Here is a 20,919-nt window from a genome sequence, read left to right on the forward strand (position 1 = left end):
AGCGCAGGGCTGAGCAGGCGAGCACCCCCGGCAGGCAGCGGTGGCCTCGGGGACCGGTGGACTAGCGGCCGCGCCGGGAGTGCAGCGCCGAGAGGGAGCCCGGGCCGGACCTGGGGGGCAGCTCGGGTGTGGCGGGGTCTGCAGGCCCCGCAGGGCAGTCGGCCCAGGGCCCAGTCGCAGCTCGGGATCGGGACTGGGTAAAGGCTAGGACCTCGCGCCAAGGTGGGAGTTGGAGAAGCCTTGAAGTGTGTTTTCCGTGTGCCCCCGCCCGAGGGCAATTTAGGGAATTCGTTCTTCCCGGAGCTAACCAGCAGCTAGAGCGCCGATCCGGGTAGAAGGGCGGGACTAAGGCGGGCTCTTGGCAGGCGGCCAGGGGGCGCCACCCCCGCAAGGCCACGCCCCTGAAGGCCACGCCCCCGCACCCGTCCGGAGCGCACGGACTAGGAGGCTTAGACCCGGCTCCAGACGCGCGGTCTAGGCGCTGAGGCCATGCCTGGCGGCGCCGTAGTGACTGTCCTGCGACCCGCGCAGCTCCGGTAGACCAAGCCCCGGGCCCGGCTGGCCCGGCCATGCAGCTGGAGACGCAGGACGCGCTGTACGTGGCACTGGAACTGGTCATCGCCGCTCTGGCGGTGGCGGGCAACGTGCTGGTGTGCGCCGCGGTGGGCGCCTCGAGTGCTTTGCAGACTCCCACCAACTACTTCTTGGTGTCTCTGGCGGCGGCCGACGTGGCCGTGGGACTCTTCGCCATCCCCTTCGCCATCACCATCAGCCTGGGTTTCTGCACGGACTTCTACAGCTGCCTCTTCCTCGCCAGCTTCGTGCTGGTGCTCACACAGAGCTCCATCTTCAGTCTCTTGGCCGTGGCAGTCGACAGGTATCTGGCCATTCTCGTCCCGCTCAGGTGAGACAAATCTTCCCAGCCCGGGCCGGTTTAGAGTTCTACAGAGGGACACCCAGTCCAGGCCCACGGTTCTACCTTCTGGGACCTCAGATGGGCCAGATTAGGAGTACACTAGGCATTCGGAGAGGTTCTGGCGTGGAGGATGCCAACCACCTCCTTCGATGCATGTTCCACTGCGGGTTGTTGAGACCCTCCTGGAGCGGCAGAACAGGCCACCGGCTGGGCGCCTCTTAGGTGTCAGGGATGCTCCAGTCACTCCCAGCTTAGGGGATCTAAATAAGGACACCCTTGGGGACTCTTTGGAAGTGCCCGCCACAGGCTCAGAAAGCTCAAGCTCGGGAAGGTTTGGTGATTGCGTCTCCACCCTCGTGAGGAAAGAAAGATGCACCTTCCCAGCCCTCTTAGCCCCGCACGGGGATCAGAGCAGCTGCCAAGCGCCGTCCTGTGCGTAATGGGCCGGGAAAAACTTCAACTAAGAGCAAGGCAACTTTGGACGCTGGGAATTGGTACTGTTGTAAGGCACACGGTACTAACGACCCAGCTTTAGAAGGTACCTACTTCGAAATGAGGCGGCTAGGCAGATCTAAGGAAAAGGTGCCGCTTAACTTTGGTGGGGAACTCTAGGAGCGTTGGTCCCTACTAGCTCCGCAGTGACTCAGATTACTCCCAGACATTTTAAAGAGCTACTGTACTTACTGGTTCACTGAACACCAACAAGCAGCCTTAGAGTCTCTAGCCCATTGTGTAACCTTATTTGTATACCGCTGCGGTGCCCGGCTGCCCGAAGAGGCCCTTTCTCCGAATGAATATGCCTAAGCCACTTTCTCCCATTTTCCACACGGAGACAACAGGATTCAGGGTAGGGAGCCAGTTAGTAGGGAACATGGCTCCTAGTTGCAGCTAATAAATTTAAAGTTGAGTTTGTTGATACTTGTTAGCGTGCCTGGGCCCTTTAGCGTTTCTGAGGTGAGCTTTGGATCTCTTTAGATTTGGAACTGAGATGAGGAAACCAAGTCCCGAGAGTAGGAAGAGAAAGGGAAGAATCCACTGAGTTCTGACTGGGACAGGCAACTCCAATTAAATGTACATGTTTTAATCCTCACCCTGTCCAGAGGACAGGTGCTGTTGCCTGCATCCTGAAGGTGAGGGGTGTGGCCCAGGGAGATGAGGGTCTGGTTCAGGATGCTGCGTGCTGGATGCGTGGCGGATGCGTGGCAGAGCCGTGACTCAAACTCAGAGCTGGCACTGTGCCTTCCCCGTGCCGTCCACCTGTCTCATAGGGCCAAGTACCCCACGAGTATTTGAGAAACGTGAAGAAGACCCTCTTGCTATTTCTAGAGGAGGGTCTTGTCTGCAGTAAGCTGGTGTTTGTAGGAGAAATGTGTTTGCGGAATTGATCAGCAGGAAGTTCCCACAAGCCCTTGTAATAGATGTGATGAGCCTGGTCCCTGTAGGTAGATGTCTTGGGTCCCCTGCCTCTGTGTGTGTGTGTGTGTGTGTGTGTGTGTGTGTGTGTGTGTGTGTGTTCCACACCCACTGCCCTTGGCATCTGACTAGGAGGCTTCACACATCCCACCAGGTGTCCTGTAGCCCAGGGACCCACACAGCCTTCTCTTCTCTCCATTCTTGCGGGTCTGTTCTTGTCTCTTACCTCCCATACTTGATGGCTTTTTGAACTTTTTTTTTTTCCGCCCCCATAGAGCAGAGCAGTCACATGTCCCCAGCTTTTGTTGTCTATCTAGGGGAAGCCCTTTGGGCTTGCCCCTGGCAGAGCCCCAAATACAGGGCAGCTCACCCAGGACCCACTCCAAGGATCTCTTGTGCCACGTGACCGGAGCAGGAAGTTCCATTAATGTTTAAATCTGTTAGTTCTTGTCCTGGGTTGTGCTGGGCGGGTCTTGAAGAAAGTGGGTGTGGGTGTCTTAAGGGGAAACAGATGTGAATCACAGGCTCTCTACTTCTCCTTTGCATTTGCTAAGAGTAGGGGGTGAAGAGGGGGGGACCAGTGCGTGAGGACCAGATGTGCTTCCACTGTGCACACACGCGGGCCTGTCCTCAGGAGTCTGGAAAGCTGCACAGCAGTATCCCATCCACACCCAGGCAGATAGGAGTATCTAACCTGCTACGACCCCAGCTCGCACTGTGGGAGGTTGAGACGCATCCTGGGTTCGAGTTCTCACCCTTCCCTGAGAAGTGGTGTGTGTGTGTGTGTGTGTGTGTGTGTGTGTGTGTTGGACCTCCTGCCCTCAGCAGTTCAAAGCACAACCCTATGGGAACAGGGAATGTAGGTTACTTTGAGCTGAGCTCTGTGGCAACATGGCTGTAGTTGAAGCTACTACTCAGGAAGGCTGAGGCAGGGGAATTGCTGGAGCCCAGGAGTTCACGGTTAATTTGGGCAAGAGCAAGACCTTTGGAAAAAAAATGCAGATTACAGGACCCAATTGGGTCTTGCTGAATCAGGGTCTGTGGGGTAGGTAGGGTGTATAAATGTCTCCAATGTTAATATCTACCCTGGGTCTGCTATGTATATCAAAAGTTAGAGCCCTCCAAATATCAGGCAGGTTTTGAAACTTGGCTTCTCTTGTTTATCACGGGCTGGGTCTGAATTACCCCAAACACTGAGTTGGTTCTGAGACCCTCCTTGGGGCCATGGAGCTACAGATGGGCATCAAGACGGAAGTACCCTGCTAAGGAGCCAGGCTAGGCATTCAGGAAGCCCCAGGCAGGAAGATAATCACCAGTTTGAGGCTAGCTTGGGGTTACATAGTGAGTTCTAGTCCCAAACCAGCCTGAGATACAGTGGGAGACCCTGTCTCAAAAAAAAAAAAAAAAAAAAGTGGTGAGGGATTAAGATCACATACTGCTCTTCCAGAGGACCAGATTTCAGTTCCCATCAACCCACATCAGGTTGGCTTACAACTACCTGTACTTTTAGCTCTGGGGAATTCAACACCCTCTTCTGGCCTCTTCAGATACCTACAATTGGGCACACACATTTAAAAATATAAAATAAAATAAAATAAACCAAATCCTTTTGTTTTTTTTCTTCAATATCCTGTTTAGGAGGTGGTGTGTCTCTCTCAGGAAGTCAAGCAGGTGATGCCCAGGGTACTAACAACGGAGTATGTGAGCATGGCATAATGCTTAGATCAGCACATCTCTTACCTGAGCAAAACAAACCCTTGACTCCATGGCTCTGATGGTGTCATGCTCTAGGAGCCCTGGCTCCCGTGGACGGGCCTTGATGCTCACTAACATGAAGGAGTGATATAGCCTGAGAAAGCCTACAGGTGGTGTTAGGCATAAACATGATCCTTTTGTGCTCATTCGAAAAAGAACAGACTGCTTGCGTTAGGCTGTGCCCTTTGCCCTTACAGTGAGGAGTGTCCACAGGCAGACAGGTCCTGCCTTCTGCACTGCTGGAGACTCCCATGCAGGGAACCTTCTGAAATGGGCTGTGCTGGGGATATGCAGAGTAGAGCTGAGGTGGAAGCTGGAGGCTGTGGGAGGTGAGCCACGACTCTGCCCATAGCAACCCCTGGCTCTCACTTCATCCTGTGGCTGCTTCCGCCTGGTGCCCACAGGAGTACTTCCTCCTGGCCTAGCCTAATCCTGTTCCCTTTTGTGCCACTCTGGGGGCCTTCCTTCCTTTACTCAGTGGACTCAGTTTCCCCTTTTACCATGGTTGACTCTCTGGAAGAGCTGACACGATTGTTTTTCTGGAGGTGCTGAAGGACAGTGTTTTGGAGGGAGATGTGTCTACTGGATAATGAAAGGGCCATGTGCGTCCTTCCTTTTGTTCTCTGCCACACACACTGTGTGTGTGTGTGTGTGTGTGTGTGTGTGTGTTTTACCATGTTCTGTCTGGAAGGTAGGAATGTATGTTCTAAGAACAGTGGGGGAAATAAAAAGGCAGGGGGAGGAGGGCCGGAGATGGCAGAGCCCTCTGGTAAGAGGAGAGAAGAGCTAGCCCGTCTGTTTCTAGAAACAAAGGCTAACGTGTCCATCTGCTCTGGAACCCCTGGGCACTGCAGGAGTTCACCGCCGTACCCAGCTGTTTCAATCCACTTGAATGGAGGAACCTGTGTCGTCAGAGATCCCTCACAGGCCTGCGCACGGATAGGGTGGTACAGGGCCTGGGGATGGTGGGAAAGCTAGGCCAGCAGCAGGTGCCACTGGCTGAGGGCAGGCAGCTACAGATTCTGGGGTGTGGCCTGCAGGTCCTGGCTCCGGCTTTAGGTGCTGGCCCAGAGTTACCCAGAAATGGGTGTTGCTTTGTCTTGTTTATCCTCCGTTGTTAGTACCCAGGGGGCTTTGCTCCATCTCCAGGCCTGGAGCACCCACCTTAAACCCAGCAGCAAGGACCACCGTCGGCTCTTGTCTGATCTCATGGCTCTGTTGCTGACAGGATCATGGCCAACATGGCAGGCAGCAGGTGGGATCGGGTAGGGGACTTCCTCAAGTCTATCTTAAAACCAGGCTGGAACGGAGGTCACACACTCAGGAGGACACCGGAAACTCCTGTCCTCAGGCTGCGAGAGAAGTCAGGCCTGAAGTAACCAGCCAGCCAGCAGGAGCGCATGGCAATGTCCAGGCGTGGGGTGATGGAGGGGAGGTTGACAGGCACTCCAGCTGTTCAGTTTCCCCTGAGGGGTGAGAGGAGACCGGTCCTTCTGCCCATCACAGGCTCTCTTCCCCCTTGAATGGAGTGGGGTGCAGAGCTGCACCCAAAATGCCACAGCCTGTAGCCACTGAGCTTGTCTGGAAGGACCATGGCCCAGGGGCAGCCATGCCAGGAAATGGTTTTGCACCTTAAACCACCATCTACATCCTGTTCTGAAAAGCACGGGTGCCGCCTGTGGCTGTCTGGAGAATGAACTGGTGGGAGGCTGTGATGGCTATTCTTGGTTGTCAACCTGACTACATCTGGAATTAATTAAAACTCAGGCAGCTGGGTACACCTGTGAGGGACTTTTTTCTCTCCTCTCCTCTCCTTTCCTCTTCTCTTCCTCCCTCCCCCACCCCCCGTTTTTAGAGACAGGGTTTCTCTGTGCAGCCCTGACTGTCCTGGAACTCTGTAGATCAAGCTGGCTTGGAATTCACAGAGATTCCCCTGCCTCTGCCTCCCAAAGGCATGCGCCACTGCCACCCAGCAAGGGACTTTTTCTTCTTCCTTCCTTCCTTTCCTTCTTTATTTTATTATTTTTTTTAAATAGATCTTGCCTCAAGTTTATTTGTAAAAACAACATAGGCCACTGATCATCTGCAAACAGTGTGTAGGTGTGTCATACCAGTCCATTTGTCTTCACATTGGCAGAGAGAAACCTTTTCTATGGGGCCTTCACAGGGGCCTGGGCACCTTTGGGAGCCTGAGCTGCAGCTGAGGCTTGGGCCTGGGCCTGAGCTGGAGCGGAGGCCTCTGCCTTGATTTGAACCTTGGGCTTTGGTTGGCAGAGCCTGTGACCCTTGGCCATGCAGCTTCTAATCCACTTCCCCAGCTCGGGGTGAGCGAAGAAAGCAAGACGGCTGAGCTCGCAGCCTGGGCCCGTTGGCAGCTTGGGCTTAGCTGCCTTGGGCTTCACAGGGGCTCTGACGGCCTCTGCACGCACCCACTGCCTTCACCCACTGCCTTCTTCACCCACTGCCTTCACCCACTGCCTTCACATCGCTGGCCTGCGTCTTCCTCAGGCCTTTCTTGGCTTCTTGGCAAAACGTCTGTTCCCCAGAGGTTCGCGTCATCTTTGTGACCGGGGTTTCTTAGTGCCGCTTCTGTGCCGTTCTCAGGACTGGTTGTGTGTGGCGTGGTTGTTGGACTTGGCCATGTCTGAATGGTAACCGGCAGCTCCCAAAGTGCCTGGGACCAAAAGAGAAAGAGCGAGGGACTTTCTCTTAATTAAATCATTTGAGGTGGGAAGATCCACCTTTAATCTAGCCACACTTTCTGCTGGCAGCCTATATAAAGGACATGGAAGAAGGAAGCTCGCTCTCTTTGCCTGCTTGCTCTCGCTGGCAAGTCCATTCCTTCACTGGCATTAGAGCCTACTTCTTGAGGATTCCAGCAAATGCTGAAGACCAGCTGAGACATCCAGCCTCGTGAACCGAACTACTCGATTCTTGACCACATATATATGATATTTATATATGTATAAATAACCCTCTATGTGTGTGTGTTCATTCTAAAAGTTCTGTTCCTGTAGAGAACCCCAAAAGGACAAAGGAAACAACATTTTCTCAAGACAGTCTGCATTCCTTCCACATGCACCAGGTCTGCAGCCTTGCGGGTCCTAACTCACAGTCACTGGCAGGACTGTCTCAGTGTCTCTTCTATCTGGCCTGTGACAGTATGAGTGTGCCCCGCCCAGAGGTGTTCAACACACGCCCTCAGTCATCTTGTACACTGGAGTTTTCCATTTGTGAACAGCAGCCACACTTTATTAAAGCCCTTTCTATATATGGGTGGGTTTACACCTTATATGCCTCCTCCTGGCTAGTCTTGAGAACTCTGCGGGGCAGGCACTTCAAAGATGAGGCCCAGAGTTGTCTAGCCTGGCATCACACAGAACATCTGGGCTGCATGAGCCTGCTTTCCTGGGAGCCCCAAAGAGCATGAAGATAGCCACAGGGAAAGAAGCCAGACATCCAGTGTTGCAGAATATTATTTTAAGGTGTGTTACTTTTGTTTATGTTGCATTTGTTTAACTCTGTGAAGCTGTGTTACTTTGTCTAAAACACCTGATGGCCTAATAAAGAGCTAAATGGCCAATAGCAAGGCAGGAGAAAGGATAGGCGGGGCTGGCAGGCAGATGGAATAAATAGAAGGAGAAACCTGGGAGAAAAGAAGAGCAAGAGGGATCAAGGAGGAGGACATCAGGGGCCAGCCACAGAGTAAGAGTGGAAATAAGATATATAGAAGTAAGAAAAGGAAAAAGCCCAGAGGCAAAAGGTAGATGGGATAATTTAAAGTTAAGAAAAGCTGGCAAGAAACAAGCTAAGGCCAGGCATTTATAATTAAGAATAAGCCTCCATGTGTGATTTATTGAGAGCTGGGTGGTGAACCCCCCAAAAGAGCCAAACAGCAAAAGAATAAAAACACCACCACCACCACTGGGGTTCTGTAAGAACACTCCTTGATGGCAGATGAACAGGGTACCAGCAGATTGCGACGTGGGCCCTCAAGTGTTGCTTGCAACGGAGAGGTTGGGTGAGAGCTGAAGAGAAATATGACTCAAAAAAGGAAGCTGCATTGGTCCGAGCATGCTTGCACTCAGAACTCCAGCAGCAGCTGAAGGGCTGTAGGGATCATACCCTTCCTTCCTCTTTCTTCAGTTCAGGGGTCTATGGGCCAGCCTTTCCTACTACTTCCAACTCATGCCCAGCCTTCAGGAATCGACTGGAGTGTGTTCGCTCTCCCTTAACGGCGTTGCCATGATCCACTCTTGTCTCGGGCTAACAGGCTGGAGACCCTGTCAGTGGCTGCAAGTCTCAATGACAGCTAACAAGTGCGCCTCTTCAGACAGAGTCAAAGTTGAGAACAGTTTGGCTGAAGGGGTGTAATCCTTCTCTAGAGGCTTCATGCTTGAGGTGTGTGTGGGGGGCTCATGGGAAGGGAGGGCATTGGGCTGTGCGTGGAGCCTACGCAAAGGAGCAGAGGGTGAGTCCCGGTGCTTGCATTAGGCACAGGGGGTGGGGCTGGGCAGGCAGAGCAGTAGGGGTGGAGCGGGCAGGTCAGAGGGCCTGGAGGCTTCTTGGGGGCTCAGATCATCTCGTCCTAAAGGCTCTGGTGGGTCACTAACGGACCTAGGAGGTGTGTGTGTGTGTGTGTGTGTGTGTGTGTGTGTGTGTGTTGAGGGTGGCACAGAAGTCAACACCCAGAAGGGCCCTGAAAGGAGAGCAAACACACTCCCTTCTTTGACCAGCGCCAGCCCTTCGCCTGGGGCAGCCCTCCAGATCCATTTTGTCACTGGACTTCCTCCTACCGGCTCCCACTGGCCCTCGGTGGTGCGCCACCATCTTGTTTTACATGTACTTATTTGTGTGTGTGCACATGGAGGGTCAAGGTCAACTTGCAGGAGTTGGTTCTCTTCTACCACATGGATCCCACAGCCTGAACTCAGGTCACTAGGCTTGCTAACAAACCTGACACCTTCTCATAAAGTTACATTTTTGGAATTTTCCTTGATTTATTTATTTTGAAATAGGATGGCTCACATAGCCCAGGCTGTCCTCGAACTCCCGATCCCCTTGTCCCCACCTCCCAAGTGGCTGCGCTTTACACATATGCCGCTATGCTCGCCTGGAATTTGCTTTTAGAAAGGTTTTTGGATTCGGTGGGTTTGGATTCTTTCACATGGAAGAGAGGACATAGTCAAAATGTTTCCACCCCATCCTCCATCAACTGGATCTCCAGCTCCAGGCAGGGTAGGGAGAGAATGAAGGGGCAGAGGCCACAGCACCTAGGAGACCAGGCAGCCCAGGAAGTGGGTGCACAGGCTGTCACTCTTGGCTTCTGTCCCTAAATGCTTTTCCAATCCCTGCTGGTGATTAAGCTGGAGCCTCCCACCCCCACCATTTGCATTTCTAATTGAGGATTCCACGTCCACCATGATGACCTGCCTGCCTCCTTTCTGTAGACACTCACCAAAGCTCCTCGTTTTCTGATACCCTCCACTCTGGTTTCAATATGATTATGAGTTTTCTTTTGTGTCTTTCCTGTCAGCTCACTGTGATTTTGTGAGATGAGATAACTAGGTGAGACACACACGCCAATGTGGAATTAGTTACTGATTTCTTTAGAGACAGTGTCTTACAGTGCAGGCTAGCCTGGGCTCACCTTTCACTTCTTCCTCCTGCTCCTGAGTGCAGGAGTTACATGTGCGTGACACCACTCCTGCTTTATGAGGTGTTGGGCTTCATGATGCTGGGTAAGCACCCAACCAGTGGCGCTGCCTTCCAGTGCCGGGATTACAGATCTGCACTACCATAGCTGGTTGAAATGGAGATTTTTTTTTTAATTTTTAAAACTATTTTATTTTAATTTTATGTGTATGTGTGCTTTGTCTGCATGCATGTCTGTGCACTGCGTGCGTGCCTGATGCCTGCCAACTCTAGGAGAGGTTGTTGGATCCCCTAGGACTGAGATTGTGAGCTTCCATGTGGGTGCTGGGAATCGAACCTGGGTCCTCTGCAGAAGCAGTCAGTGCTCTCAACTGCTGAGTCATCTCTCCAGCCCCTCAAGTGTAGAATTTAAATCAGGAATTTCGTGATGATAGATCTTCATTTTAAAGCCACTCTGATGGACAGCTGGATGGACTGGAAGGGACAAGATTATGTAGGAAAGCCAGGTGTCATCCAGGCAAGGAAGAAAGGAAGTGTGATTGTGGCAGAGGCCATGGAGATGGCCTATTTGAGATAAGTGACATCTGAACGTTTGTACCTGGAGGGAAGGCTGCTGTCTGCCTGACATTACCCAGGAGCCTGACAGTTTGAAAAGGGAGGTCCCAAGTTAAGCCAACCAGGAGACCTGGACAGTAAAGAGCCTGAAGCCAGAGATGGACCCAGATCCAGTTAGTGACCCAGGTTGGCAGTAGGCAGAATGGGAATGTGGCGCTGTCACCGTAGATTGGGGAGCCATTTAGAAGGACTGGTAGATCTAGTGGGCAATGTTAAGTGGTGTGCCTGTAGCTGAAGATGGGAATCCAGGAGACGGGTTCAAAGGGGCTTGGTGACATGGGCAGATGGTGGTGGTCGGAGTAAGCCCGGGCCAACTCCCAGGTTTCTGGGCACCAGTGTGGTCTGCTCTGAAAATTAGGGGGTAGGCGGAAGTGTTGGGGAGCTCGTGGCCCAGGTGTGTTCCAGGCCTAGGTTGGATCTGCAGGCCTAGGTTGGATCTGCAGGCTAGGAAGTATAGTTGGGTGTGAACCGTGGAGAAGTTGGTGCGCACTGGTCCTTCACTGTTGGGGTGCAGCCCCTCCTGCTTGTTGGAGCCCAGCACTGCCCTGTCTCCTACCATATGGAGGTTCTTGCTCGACACCCCTTCCTTGTATCTGCCAATGTCCCTTCTTTGGTTTGCATCTTCAGGCCCACCAGCCACAGACTTCCCAAAGTGACTCTCTGCAGATGACATCTGTTTGCACTGTGGATTTCCACACCGTAGCTGAATCTGGCCCTGCTCACTCTGCCCTGGAGCCTTGTGTCTGCTCAGCGCTCTGTCTCCCATGCCCCTCCCTGTGTTTCTGCCCTGGCTTCCAGGACCCCTCACCTCTTGGAACTTAACGTGCTGAGGCCTCTGCGCATGTGTTCCCTGCTGGAATGTCACACCACTTCCCTGCCGATTCTTCCTCACTGTGTCTCCTACAGTGACCGTCTCCTGTGAGTCCCCAGGGTTTCTTGGCCTCTCTCTGCAACTCTGCAGCTACTTTCTTTGCTGTTTGTAGCTTGTTAAGCTGTCGGCTAGTCTGTGGGTGGACTGGCTTGTTGCCAGTAGCTCAGGATTCTATATGGAATGTCCTGAGAGGTTTATGGGAGAAGCTGAGGGAATTGAGTGATGGGGACTGACTGATGCTGTTCCAGGAAACTGAGTCTCTCCTCTCTTTGGCATTTCCAGAAGTCATTAGCAATCTAGCCTGGCTCATTAACTGGATCTGGGTCCATCTCTAGCTTCGGGCTCTTTACTGTCCAGGTCTTCCGGTTGACCGTGTGGCTTTATCTGGGACCTCTCTTTTCAGACGCAGGCTCCTGGGTGATATCTACTGTGAAATAATCTTTCTATACACTGTGAAAATGTTTTGCTCTCATTTTTAATAAAGAGCTGATTGGCCAATAGCTAGGCAGGATTTTCAGGGCAGAGAGAATGCTGGGAAGAAGAAGGGCAGAGTCCTGGGAGATGCAGAGGGAAGCAAGATGAACGTGCTGTGTTGAAAGAAGGCACCACCACATGGCAGAGGGTAGATAAGAAATATGGGTTAATTTAAAATGTAAGAGTGAGCTAGTAACAAGCCTGAGCCATTGACTGAGCATTTATAATTAATAATAACTCTGAGTGGTTATTTGGGAGTGGCTACTGAGACAGAGAAACTCCATCTACAGACATCAGCCTTCCCTCCAGGCACAGATGTTCAGATGTTGCTCACCTCAAATATGCCAGTTGTCTTAGTTTGCTTTCTATTGCTGGAACAAGAACTGTGGCCCAAACCAACCCGAGGAGGAAAGGGTTTCCTTCTGTCTCCTTCCTCCCTCCCTCCCTCCCTCCCTCCCTCCCTTCCTTTTCCTCCTTCTTTCCTTTCTTTTCCTTTCCTTTCATTTTCTTTCTTTCTTTTATTTTTTCCAGACAGGGTTTCTCTGTATAGCCAGGAAAAGGTTTAGTCATCTCCCAGCCTATATACAGCCCATCACTGAGGGAAGCCAGGAGAGGACCTGGAGGCAGGAACTGAAGCAGAGACCATGGAGGAACACTGCTTACTGGCTTGCTCAGCCTTGCTTTCTTATATACCCAGGACCACCTACCTAGGGGTGGCACCATCCACATTGGTCTGACCCTCCCATATCTATCGTTGATCAAGAAAACGCCCCACAGACTTGCCTACAGGCCAATATGTTGGAGGCATTTTCTCAATTGAGGTTTCCTCTTTCCAGATGACTCTAGCTTGTGTCAAGTTGACAAAAAAACAAAAAACAAAACCCCAAAAAACCAAAACAACACAACACACAGATATGTATGTATGCTCTATGTATGTGTATAACACACACACACACACACACACACACACACACACACACACACACACACCAGCAGTCTCTGGTTTCAGAAAAGAGTTGTTCTTAATCAATGTAAGTTACCATTTACCCCCTTGTCACAGACCCCAAGTGCAGCTACAAGTGGATGTCAAGTCCACTTATGTGGTCAAGATGGTGGTGTTCCGGTCTCTTTTTATAAGCCAGGTTCTTTGGCATTTGTTTCTGGGTACAGTGCTGGCTGTGGATGGAATAGGGAACAGGCTCGTCTCTACTGTTGAGGAGCCTGTTCAGTTGGGAGGGACAGAGAATGTCCAGTGACATGTGGGTACCTGGGGGGTGGTGATCTGGGCAATACCGGGGTGCCAAGGAACACAGTGGTGTACTTCAGTGTGACTTTCTCTGCTTCCATGTAAACCCCTGTCCTGTAAATTAATTCATTGGTGACGGTGAGTGGGAGCAGGATGTTTGCTCCGTACATGACTATGCCTGGGCAGAGCGGGGGACGGGGGTGTGTGGGGGTACACTTTTCCACAGGAAAGGAAAAGGCTTGAATGCCTGCAGGAGGGGCCCAGTGGGCTTTCAGGGATGATGAGGATACAAATTGCTTGTGCCTGGCACCCCTTCCTTGGAAAGCTGCACCCCACCTTGTACACCCCAGCCCGCTTCCATGCCCAGCACAGCTACAGTGCCCTGGTTCTGAGCTCCTCTTCCAGATGTACCATATCTCTCTGATAAATGTTTGGCTGGGATCCCCAGTCAACCTTTTGATGTTTTTAAAATATGTACTCTGGCAGCTGCTAGGCCCGCTGGACTATGGGCACAGTTGGCCCTAATAGTTTTGAGAGTACTCTGGCTACAAAATTGTGGTCTGAGTGGTATGCCCTAACCCATTTTTCACCTCTGTCCTGTTTGTGTGTGTGTGTAGATTAAGAGAACGGAAGCTTTCTAAGTATGTATGTACTTAGCAGCAAGCTTGATGGCACACATCTTATTTCCAGCATGCATTCAGGAGGTTGAGGCAAAAAAACAAAAAAACCAACCAACCAACCAACAACAAACCTCCAAAAAACAAACAAACAAACAAACAAACAAACAAACCCTAGGTTTGAGGCTGACCTGAGAATTCCAGGACAGCCTGGACAAAATGAAATTCTGTCTCAAAAAACAAAAAGCTATTTACTGTCTTCCAACAGAAATGTCTGTTATTTACTGGAGAGTGGCGCTTGTGGGCAAGACTATGAAGAGCGAGCCCTCAACAGCTCAGAAGCAGTGATGGTCTCAGCATGTATTCACTTAGCAGTGTGCATTTAGGAAGTGCTCTGTGTCAGGGCTCGGGATGGAACATGGGGCCCCATTTATGTAGGTGCCTGCTGAGTCCCATCCTAGCTCCCCGGCCCTGTAAGTCTGTGGTGTAAATAACAGCTGCAGCTGGGAGGTGGGGTCCAGAGCCACAGTTTAGGAGAGGGCTCAGGCTGCACTGGCCAGACTATGTCACTGTCCAGGGCCTCGGAACAGGAGGCCTCCTGAGAGCTGGAAGGTGGTCTGGTTTGAGCTGCAGAACCCTGTTCTGGTAGGTCAGCACTTGTTACCCAGCCCTTGGCCAGTCCCTCGGTCCCTTCCTTATGTAATCAGCAGTCACACTGCTTATTGTTGAGTCTTCTGTGTGACTGTGTCTCCAATCCCCTTAGCTAATGAGCTTTATAAGGAGGATCTGGACACAGTTACAACCATTTGCCAGAGTCTGCTTTCCCAGGACATCCCTTTAATGTGGACTACACAGGCTGGACTTGTTCCTGCCTTGATTGGAATGAGGCTGCCTGCATTTACTCCTCACTGCCTGTCCCCCGTCTGTCATGTTCTTGGGGTAGGCGTCCTGGTCTCACCACCGCGTTTGGTGCCCTCCATGGCAGAACACAGATTGGCACAGGACCAGGGAATGGAAGGATGTGGCCTCTCGGGAATATTTTGTGAACATGGCCACAAACACGTACTCAAGGATTTTCTAAGGACCCTTTGTGCACAGGGAACCAAGTGTAGCTCCTGCTGCAAATAATGGGGGCTGGGGAGAGAACGGAACACAAACAGAGGGGACCGAAACTTTGAGGTGTTAGGGTCCCCAGGGGTCAGCCCTTCCAGTGTCCATCCAGCACAGGGACACCTGCCTTTTCTCTTCCCTGCACTTAGGTCCAGGTGCATGTCTGTGAAGGCTGAGGTTTGCTGTCATGGGGCTGGTTGTGCCTCTAAGTGAAGAGGCTGCAGCTCTCTTGCCCTAAGGCAGTGGTTCCCAACCTTCCTATGGCTGCGACCCTTTAATACAGTTCCTCATGTGGTGGGGACCCCAACCATAAAGTTCTTTTCATTGCTACATCATAGCTGTAATTTTGCTACTGTTATGAATTGCAGCATAAATATCTGTTTTCCAGTAGTCTTAGGTGACCTCTGTGAAAGGGTCATTCAGCCTTGGGGGTCACAACTTACAGGTTGAGAACCACCGCCCTAGAGAGTGGTGGAGGCCCTTCAAGTCCTGATCCTCCTGATTCCTGGCTGCTGCTTGCAGAACAGAGGCTCCAGGACTTGGCAAGCAGCTCTTGTGCCTGGGGGAGGAAACTGATGCATGGCTGATGCATGGCTGGGCGACAGAAGAAGGGGAACTGGGATTCGTGATAGGAGCATGGGAGGGCTGGGGTCCTAGACAGAAAATAACCACTTTGGGCAATGTTGGCCATCAATCCCATGGGCTTTGTGTTGATGCGATCTAGTGGCAGTGGGCAAATAGTTTAAGCCCCGAGCCTTGTTTTTCATAGTGACAGCCCCTCCCCACGAGACTTGGTTAGTGGGGTATGTGAGTTTCAGGGTCAGTGTGCCCAAAGAGAAGGGAGGGGCTTGCGCACTGCTACTGGGATTTGTTTGGAGGGGAGTATGCAGACACTTGTCCCAAATCCGGTGTCTGTCATACTCTGGCTCCCTGGGTCTGTCGTTCTTAGACACTTGACGACTCACTCACCCAGCTCGAGTGTTCCAGTCTGTCCTTCACTTCCTCAGAGTTCCTCTCCTTCCTTCTCAGCTCCCACTTCCGTGGTCCCAGCCTGCGCCTTGTCAAATACGAAGTGGTACCACCATTAAGATCCAAAAGCCACTTTACTGTTTGCCTGGCAAGCTCTCCTCATCTCTCCCTGAGGTGACAAGTCCTGTGTCCTAGCTGCCTCTCCCTTCCTCAGCTTTGTGAAGTGACAGTTCTCAAGAAGATACAGCCCCATGTGACCACCACCCAGGCTTTGTTCTTAAACCAGCCTTTTTGCCCTTTCTTCTGCCACGACTCAGGCAGCATCCCTTCACACAGGCCCTGCATCCTTCTGCTTCCTCAGCCTTTCTTTCTTTTGGGGGAGGGAGGCTGGGGATAGCCTCGAACTCCTGATCTTCCTGCCCCACCTTCCAAGAGCTAGGATTGCAGGCATGCTGCCACACCCCGCAGCCTGCCCGTTCCTTCTGCAGCTTCTCTCTAGATCACCGTCATCAGTTAACTAACATCCTCTTCCCATGACCTTCATCTCTGCACTTCTAGCCCTTAATCATGTTTCAGTGAATGTTAGGATACTGGGGAAAACCCCTGAAAACCATGCATCATCCCTGATTCTTCACCATCTTCCATCTAATCCATCTTCAAGGCCTGTTGGTTCTTTTTCCAGTATCCGTTGCATCATCTGGGCTGAAATCCTGGACCCAGAGCTGTAGAGTTTTCTTGAATTTTGAAATAGTTTTCTAGCTGCTCTCTGTCTCCTTTTGCACTCCTAAAACGCAGTTGCTGTGGCCAGGTGCTTACTGCAACATGAACAGTACCACTACTTGCAAGTCTTCCACGGCCCCTCGCCCGTAAGCTGGCACTGTCTGAAAGCCCAGGTGAGTGCCATTTGCCTGGAATCTTCTCACTGTTCGGCTTTCTCCTCCCTCTCATCCATAAGCTTCCACTGCAAGGTCTTCCATGATGTCCTGTACCGAGGCTCTCCTTGTTTGTACCTGACCAGTCACTGACCAGAGAATGGAAGTGCTAGGATGTGCTTACCTCACATAGTCAGTGCACCTTGCAAGGCTGGCCTGTGTTCAGCTGAACTAAATTAACATGGCTGAGTCAAGGGCAGAGCTGTGGTACAGGCAGGCTTCCTCACGGACAGGATCCAGAGTGCCTAGCTTTGTGGAGGCATTCTGTTACCCTGCAGAGACTAGTTGTGCTGTTGACATGGCTGGTGAGGCGCTGGCAAGGAGAAACATTTTTAAAAAGGTTTCATCACTGGCCAAGAAAAATGCAGCGAGCGGCTGAGCTCAGCAGGCCACCCTGCAGTAAAGGCCCAGCAACTGAGCTGCCCACGGCTGAGAGGAGGCTGCAGAGACGAGCTGTCATGCATGAAGCAGGTCTCAGTTGGCTTCGTCTGCAGACTGTACTTGTCCTGCCTGCTCGGGCCACAGCATCGAGTGTTCTAGAACACAGGTGCTGCAGAGCTACTGCTAGCAGGTAGTGCATGGGGGTGTTTTCATAATGGCTGTGCTTTAGAACTGACTATGGCTGGACTGTGGAGGCGCACACCTTTAATCCCAGAACTTGGGAGGCAGAGACAAGTGGAATTCTGAACTTGGGGTCAGCATGGTCACAGAGTGAGTTCCAGGACAGCCAGGGCTACACAGAGAAACCCTGTCTCGAAAAACCAACACCAAACTAAGACAAACAAAAAACAAACAAAAGGACTGACTATATGCTGGGCACCATACTAGGTCCTGGGATACCAATTCAACAAGATATGGTCTGTCCTTAGTGGATGTCATTCTAGTTGAGGGGAAATATACCTAACAGACTAAGGACCAGCTATTACTGTTGGTGCCCCAAGTCTCAGCCACTCTCGTGCCAGTGGCTCTCTCCAGATGAACCATTAGCAGAGCTGCTGTTCTAGTCTGCAGAGAAGTCAGCAGAAGGCATTTTCCTTTTGTGGGTAAGATTTTGCCTTGTGGCCTCAGCCTCCTGATTGGAGGACCATCAGTGTGCACCCATCACAACCAGGTCTAAAGCAAACTTCTGGTGTTGAGAGAAGTGACTGTTGTCCAAAGCCACAGATCCTGAGTCCAAAGGACCTGAGTGCAGGGGGCTCCTTGGACCCTTGTTAACGTTGTCAGCTTGTGAGTCTCCTCACTGTTTGTTACATCTCCCCTTATGATGTCGGTCCTTTAACATTAGAGCATGGACATGTCTGTTCACTGATGTATCTCAACTGCTCGAAGAGCACCTTACAGAAACCTAAATTAGCCAGTACTGAGCCTATTAAAAAGGGCCTCTAAGACATCTGGACCGGCCGGGTGGTGGTGGCACACACCTTTAATCCCAGCACTCGGGAGGCAGAGCCAGGCGGATCTCTGTGAGTTCGAGGCCAGCCTGGGCTACCAAGTGAGTTCCAGGAAAGGCGCAAAGCTACACAGAGAAACATCTGGACCTTTGTCACTGGCTGTCCATCACTAAAAAGAAACAAGTACTGGGTCAAGAATGAGGATTTTTGTTGTTTTTTTGTTTTGTTTTTTCAGGACAGGGTTTCTCTGTGTAGCTTTGCGCCTTTCCTGGAACTCACTCTGTAGCCCAGGCTGGCCTCGAACTCACAGAGATCCGCCTGCCCCTGCCTCCCGAGTGCGGGGATAAAGGTATGTGCTGTGTCTGGCTGAGAATGACAGTCTTACTGTGCTGTTGCAGCAAAGCTGCCCACACCTGCTCCTGACTCTCTGCTAAGTGACGGCCATGGTGCCCCCGAGGGCGAACCTTCAAGGCTGGGAAAGCTGAAGGGCCATGGGACACCAGCAAGGCAGACCTTTGGGCTCTGGTTAAGGAATACTGTAACATGACCAATAACGATGATATTCTCTTGAACAGGTATAAAAGTTTGGTCACTGGGACCCGAGCAAGAGGGATCATTGCTGTCCTCTGGGTCCTTGCCTTTGGCATTGGATTGACTCCGTTCCTGGGTTGGAATAGTAAAGACAGTGTCACCAGCAACTGCACAGAACTTGGAGATGGAACCATGAATAAGAGCTGCTGTCCTGTGAGGTGTCTCTTTGAGAATGTGGTCCCCATGAGCTACATGGTGTATTTCAATTTCTTCGGGTGTGTCCTTCCTCCACTGCTCATAATGTTGGTGATCTACATCAAAATCTTCATGGTGGCCTGTGAGCAGCTTCAGCGCATGGAACCGATGGACCACTCCAGGACCACTCTGCAGCGAGAGATCCATGCCGCCAAGTCACTGGCTATGATTGTAGGCATTTTCGCGCTGTGCTGGCTGCCAGTGCATGCCATCAACTGTGTTACTCTTTTCCATCCAGCTCTTGCCAGCGCTAAGCCCAAGTGGATGATGAATGTTGCCATCCTCCTGTCACATGCCAACTCAGTTGTCAATCCCATTGTATATGCCTACAGGAACCGAGACTTCCGCCACACTTTCCACAGAATCATCTCCAGTTACGTTCTCTGCCAGACAGATACCAAAGGTGGGAGTGGGCAGGCCGGGGCACAGTCTGCTCTTAGTCTGGGCTTATGACCCAGGCTCTGGCCTTTTGGAGAAGAAGGCTTAAAATAAACAACGGGACTCAACACAACTGGCTGGTTCTCACTGTGAAAGACAGCTCCACCTCCCAAGCAGATGAGTTGCTTCTTCTGAGTACTTACCTGGAGTTACCCAAGTCTAGCTAAGATGCATATGCAATCGGTAGCCTCCAAGGTTAACAAATACATGTGTGGATCTACTCAGCTGCTCTGCTGTGTGGGTGATGGCAGTGGTCTGAATTGATTCCCAAAGACATTTTTATTTCTAAGAATCTGCCTCATTCATGGTAGAAAAATGACTGAAGCTTACCTTACTGTGAAACATTGTGAACTATTAAATAAAAGTATTTTTCACTTATAGCAATGGGACAAAAAGTTGGCTATACTAAAGTTTATATACTAATGTATACTTGTTCCCAGGACAGCAACCCAGAAAACTAAAGTATAATTCAGGTATTTATGTATTAACTTAGGGAATGATATTCTCCTAAGTTTTGAAGTAGAATTGTAATTAAAAAAAAAAATTTAAGTTCAGTATTTTCCATGTACACAAAACACTAGAGGTGGAAACTGGAGAAATGGGGTCCCTCCTGGACTGGAATCCTGCTCTAGACCTAGGTACTGGGGTTGCTTCTCTCCCAAGTTCAAATTTATTGGCGCCCACAGTGTGAAAATTTTACTAAGCAAAAACATCTGTCTATTATAGTCAGTGAAAACATCTGTCTATTATAGTCAGTGAAATACAACTGTAGAAAGCACGGTCACGGTGCTGCACTGGCTTGCTGTACTTAATAAATATACTGTCTGCACCTTACCGTGAAGGCCGCTTAAAGAGGCTCATATGGGCCGGGCGGTGGTGATGCATGCCTTTAATCCCAGCACTCGGGAGGCAGAGGCAGGTGGATCTCTGTGAGTTTGAGGCCAGCCTGGTCTACAGAGTGAGTTCCAGGAAAGGTGCAAAGCTACACAGAAAAACCCTGTCTTGAAAAACCAAAAAAAAAAAAAAAAAAAAAAGAGGCTCATATGGAGCCGTCTCTCAAGTAGCAAAGAAATCTTGATTTTTCTTTGCTATAACTCAACATAATGCTCAGCCAACCAGAGAACACTGCAACATGTCTCTGGCTTTTTATCAGCAGCTGTTCACTAACAGCTGGTGTTTGGGGTACAGCAGTGCATGGGGGGTGTGTGTGAGGGAGTGGTGTCTCTAGGCTGTGAAGTCACCTATTCCATCTGTCTACTTCTTCAGGTCCTAAAAGGTGAGAATTTAGAGAGACAGGGAATTCCCGACCCTCTGGCATCTTGGCTGTCGTGGCTTTACCTCTTTTTTTTTTTTTCCTTTTTTAATAATTTATTTAACTTTGTTTTATGTGCATTGGTGTGAAGGTGTCAGACCTCCTGGAATGGGAGTTACAGACAGTTGTGAACTTCCATGTGGGTGCTGGGAATTGAACCCAGGTCCTTTGGAAGAGCAGCCAGTGCTCCTAACCCCTGAGCCCATGGCTTTACCTCTTAAGTCCTTTTCCTGGTCTACAATCTGTTTCATCTTCAGAGTTATCTTCTCAGTGGTCCTTTCTTCTCTCTAGGTCTATCTTGTCTCTTCTCTCCAACACCGTTCCTGGTAGCTAATCTGTTTTTCTTTCTTATGTGAAATTCCTAGTAGGATCTAGTTTCCTTCCAGGCTTTAGTTATGTTCCTTATCCTGCTGTAGAAG

General features: G+C 50.9%; 2 protein-coding genes across 2 annotated transcripts in view; one reads left to right on the forward strand and one right to left on the reverse strand.

The window, feature by feature from the left end:
- The first annotated feature begins 404 nt into the window (after positions 1-404).
- Adora2b (adenosine A2b receptor) lies at positions 405-19,583 on the forward strand. The gene is made up of 2 exons (XM_006973559.4): positions 405-904; positions 18,540-19,583. Exons 1-2 carry the CDS (start codon positions 570-572, stop codon positions 19,201-19,203), a joined length of 999 nt encoding a protein of 332 aa, XP_006973621.1. The 5' UTR covers positions 405-569; the 3' UTR covers positions 19,204-19,583.
- Zswim7 (zinc finger SWIM-type containing 7) overlaps positions 6,103-20,919 on the reverse strand; it is a 30,414-nt gene continuing 15,597 nt past the window's right edge. The window contains exons 6-7 of the transcript XR_006075423.2: positions 15,642-15,729; positions 6,103-6,758 (exon numbers count right to left, since the gene is read on the reverse strand). The gene's annotated coding sequence lies outside the window, so the exon portion shown is untranslated. The remainder of the gene's footprint in view (positions 6,759-15,641; positions 15,730-20,919) is intronic.

This window comes from Peromyscus maniculatus, chromosome 8 (genome assembly GCF_049852395.1).
Source record: "Peromyscus maniculatus bairdii isolate BWxNUB_F1_BW_parent chromosome 8, HU_Pman_BW_mat_3.1, whole genome shotgun sequence".
Taxonomy (NCBI): domain Eukaryota; kingdom Metazoa; phylum Chordata; class Mammalia; order Rodentia; family Cricetidae; genus Peromyscus; species Peromyscus maniculatus.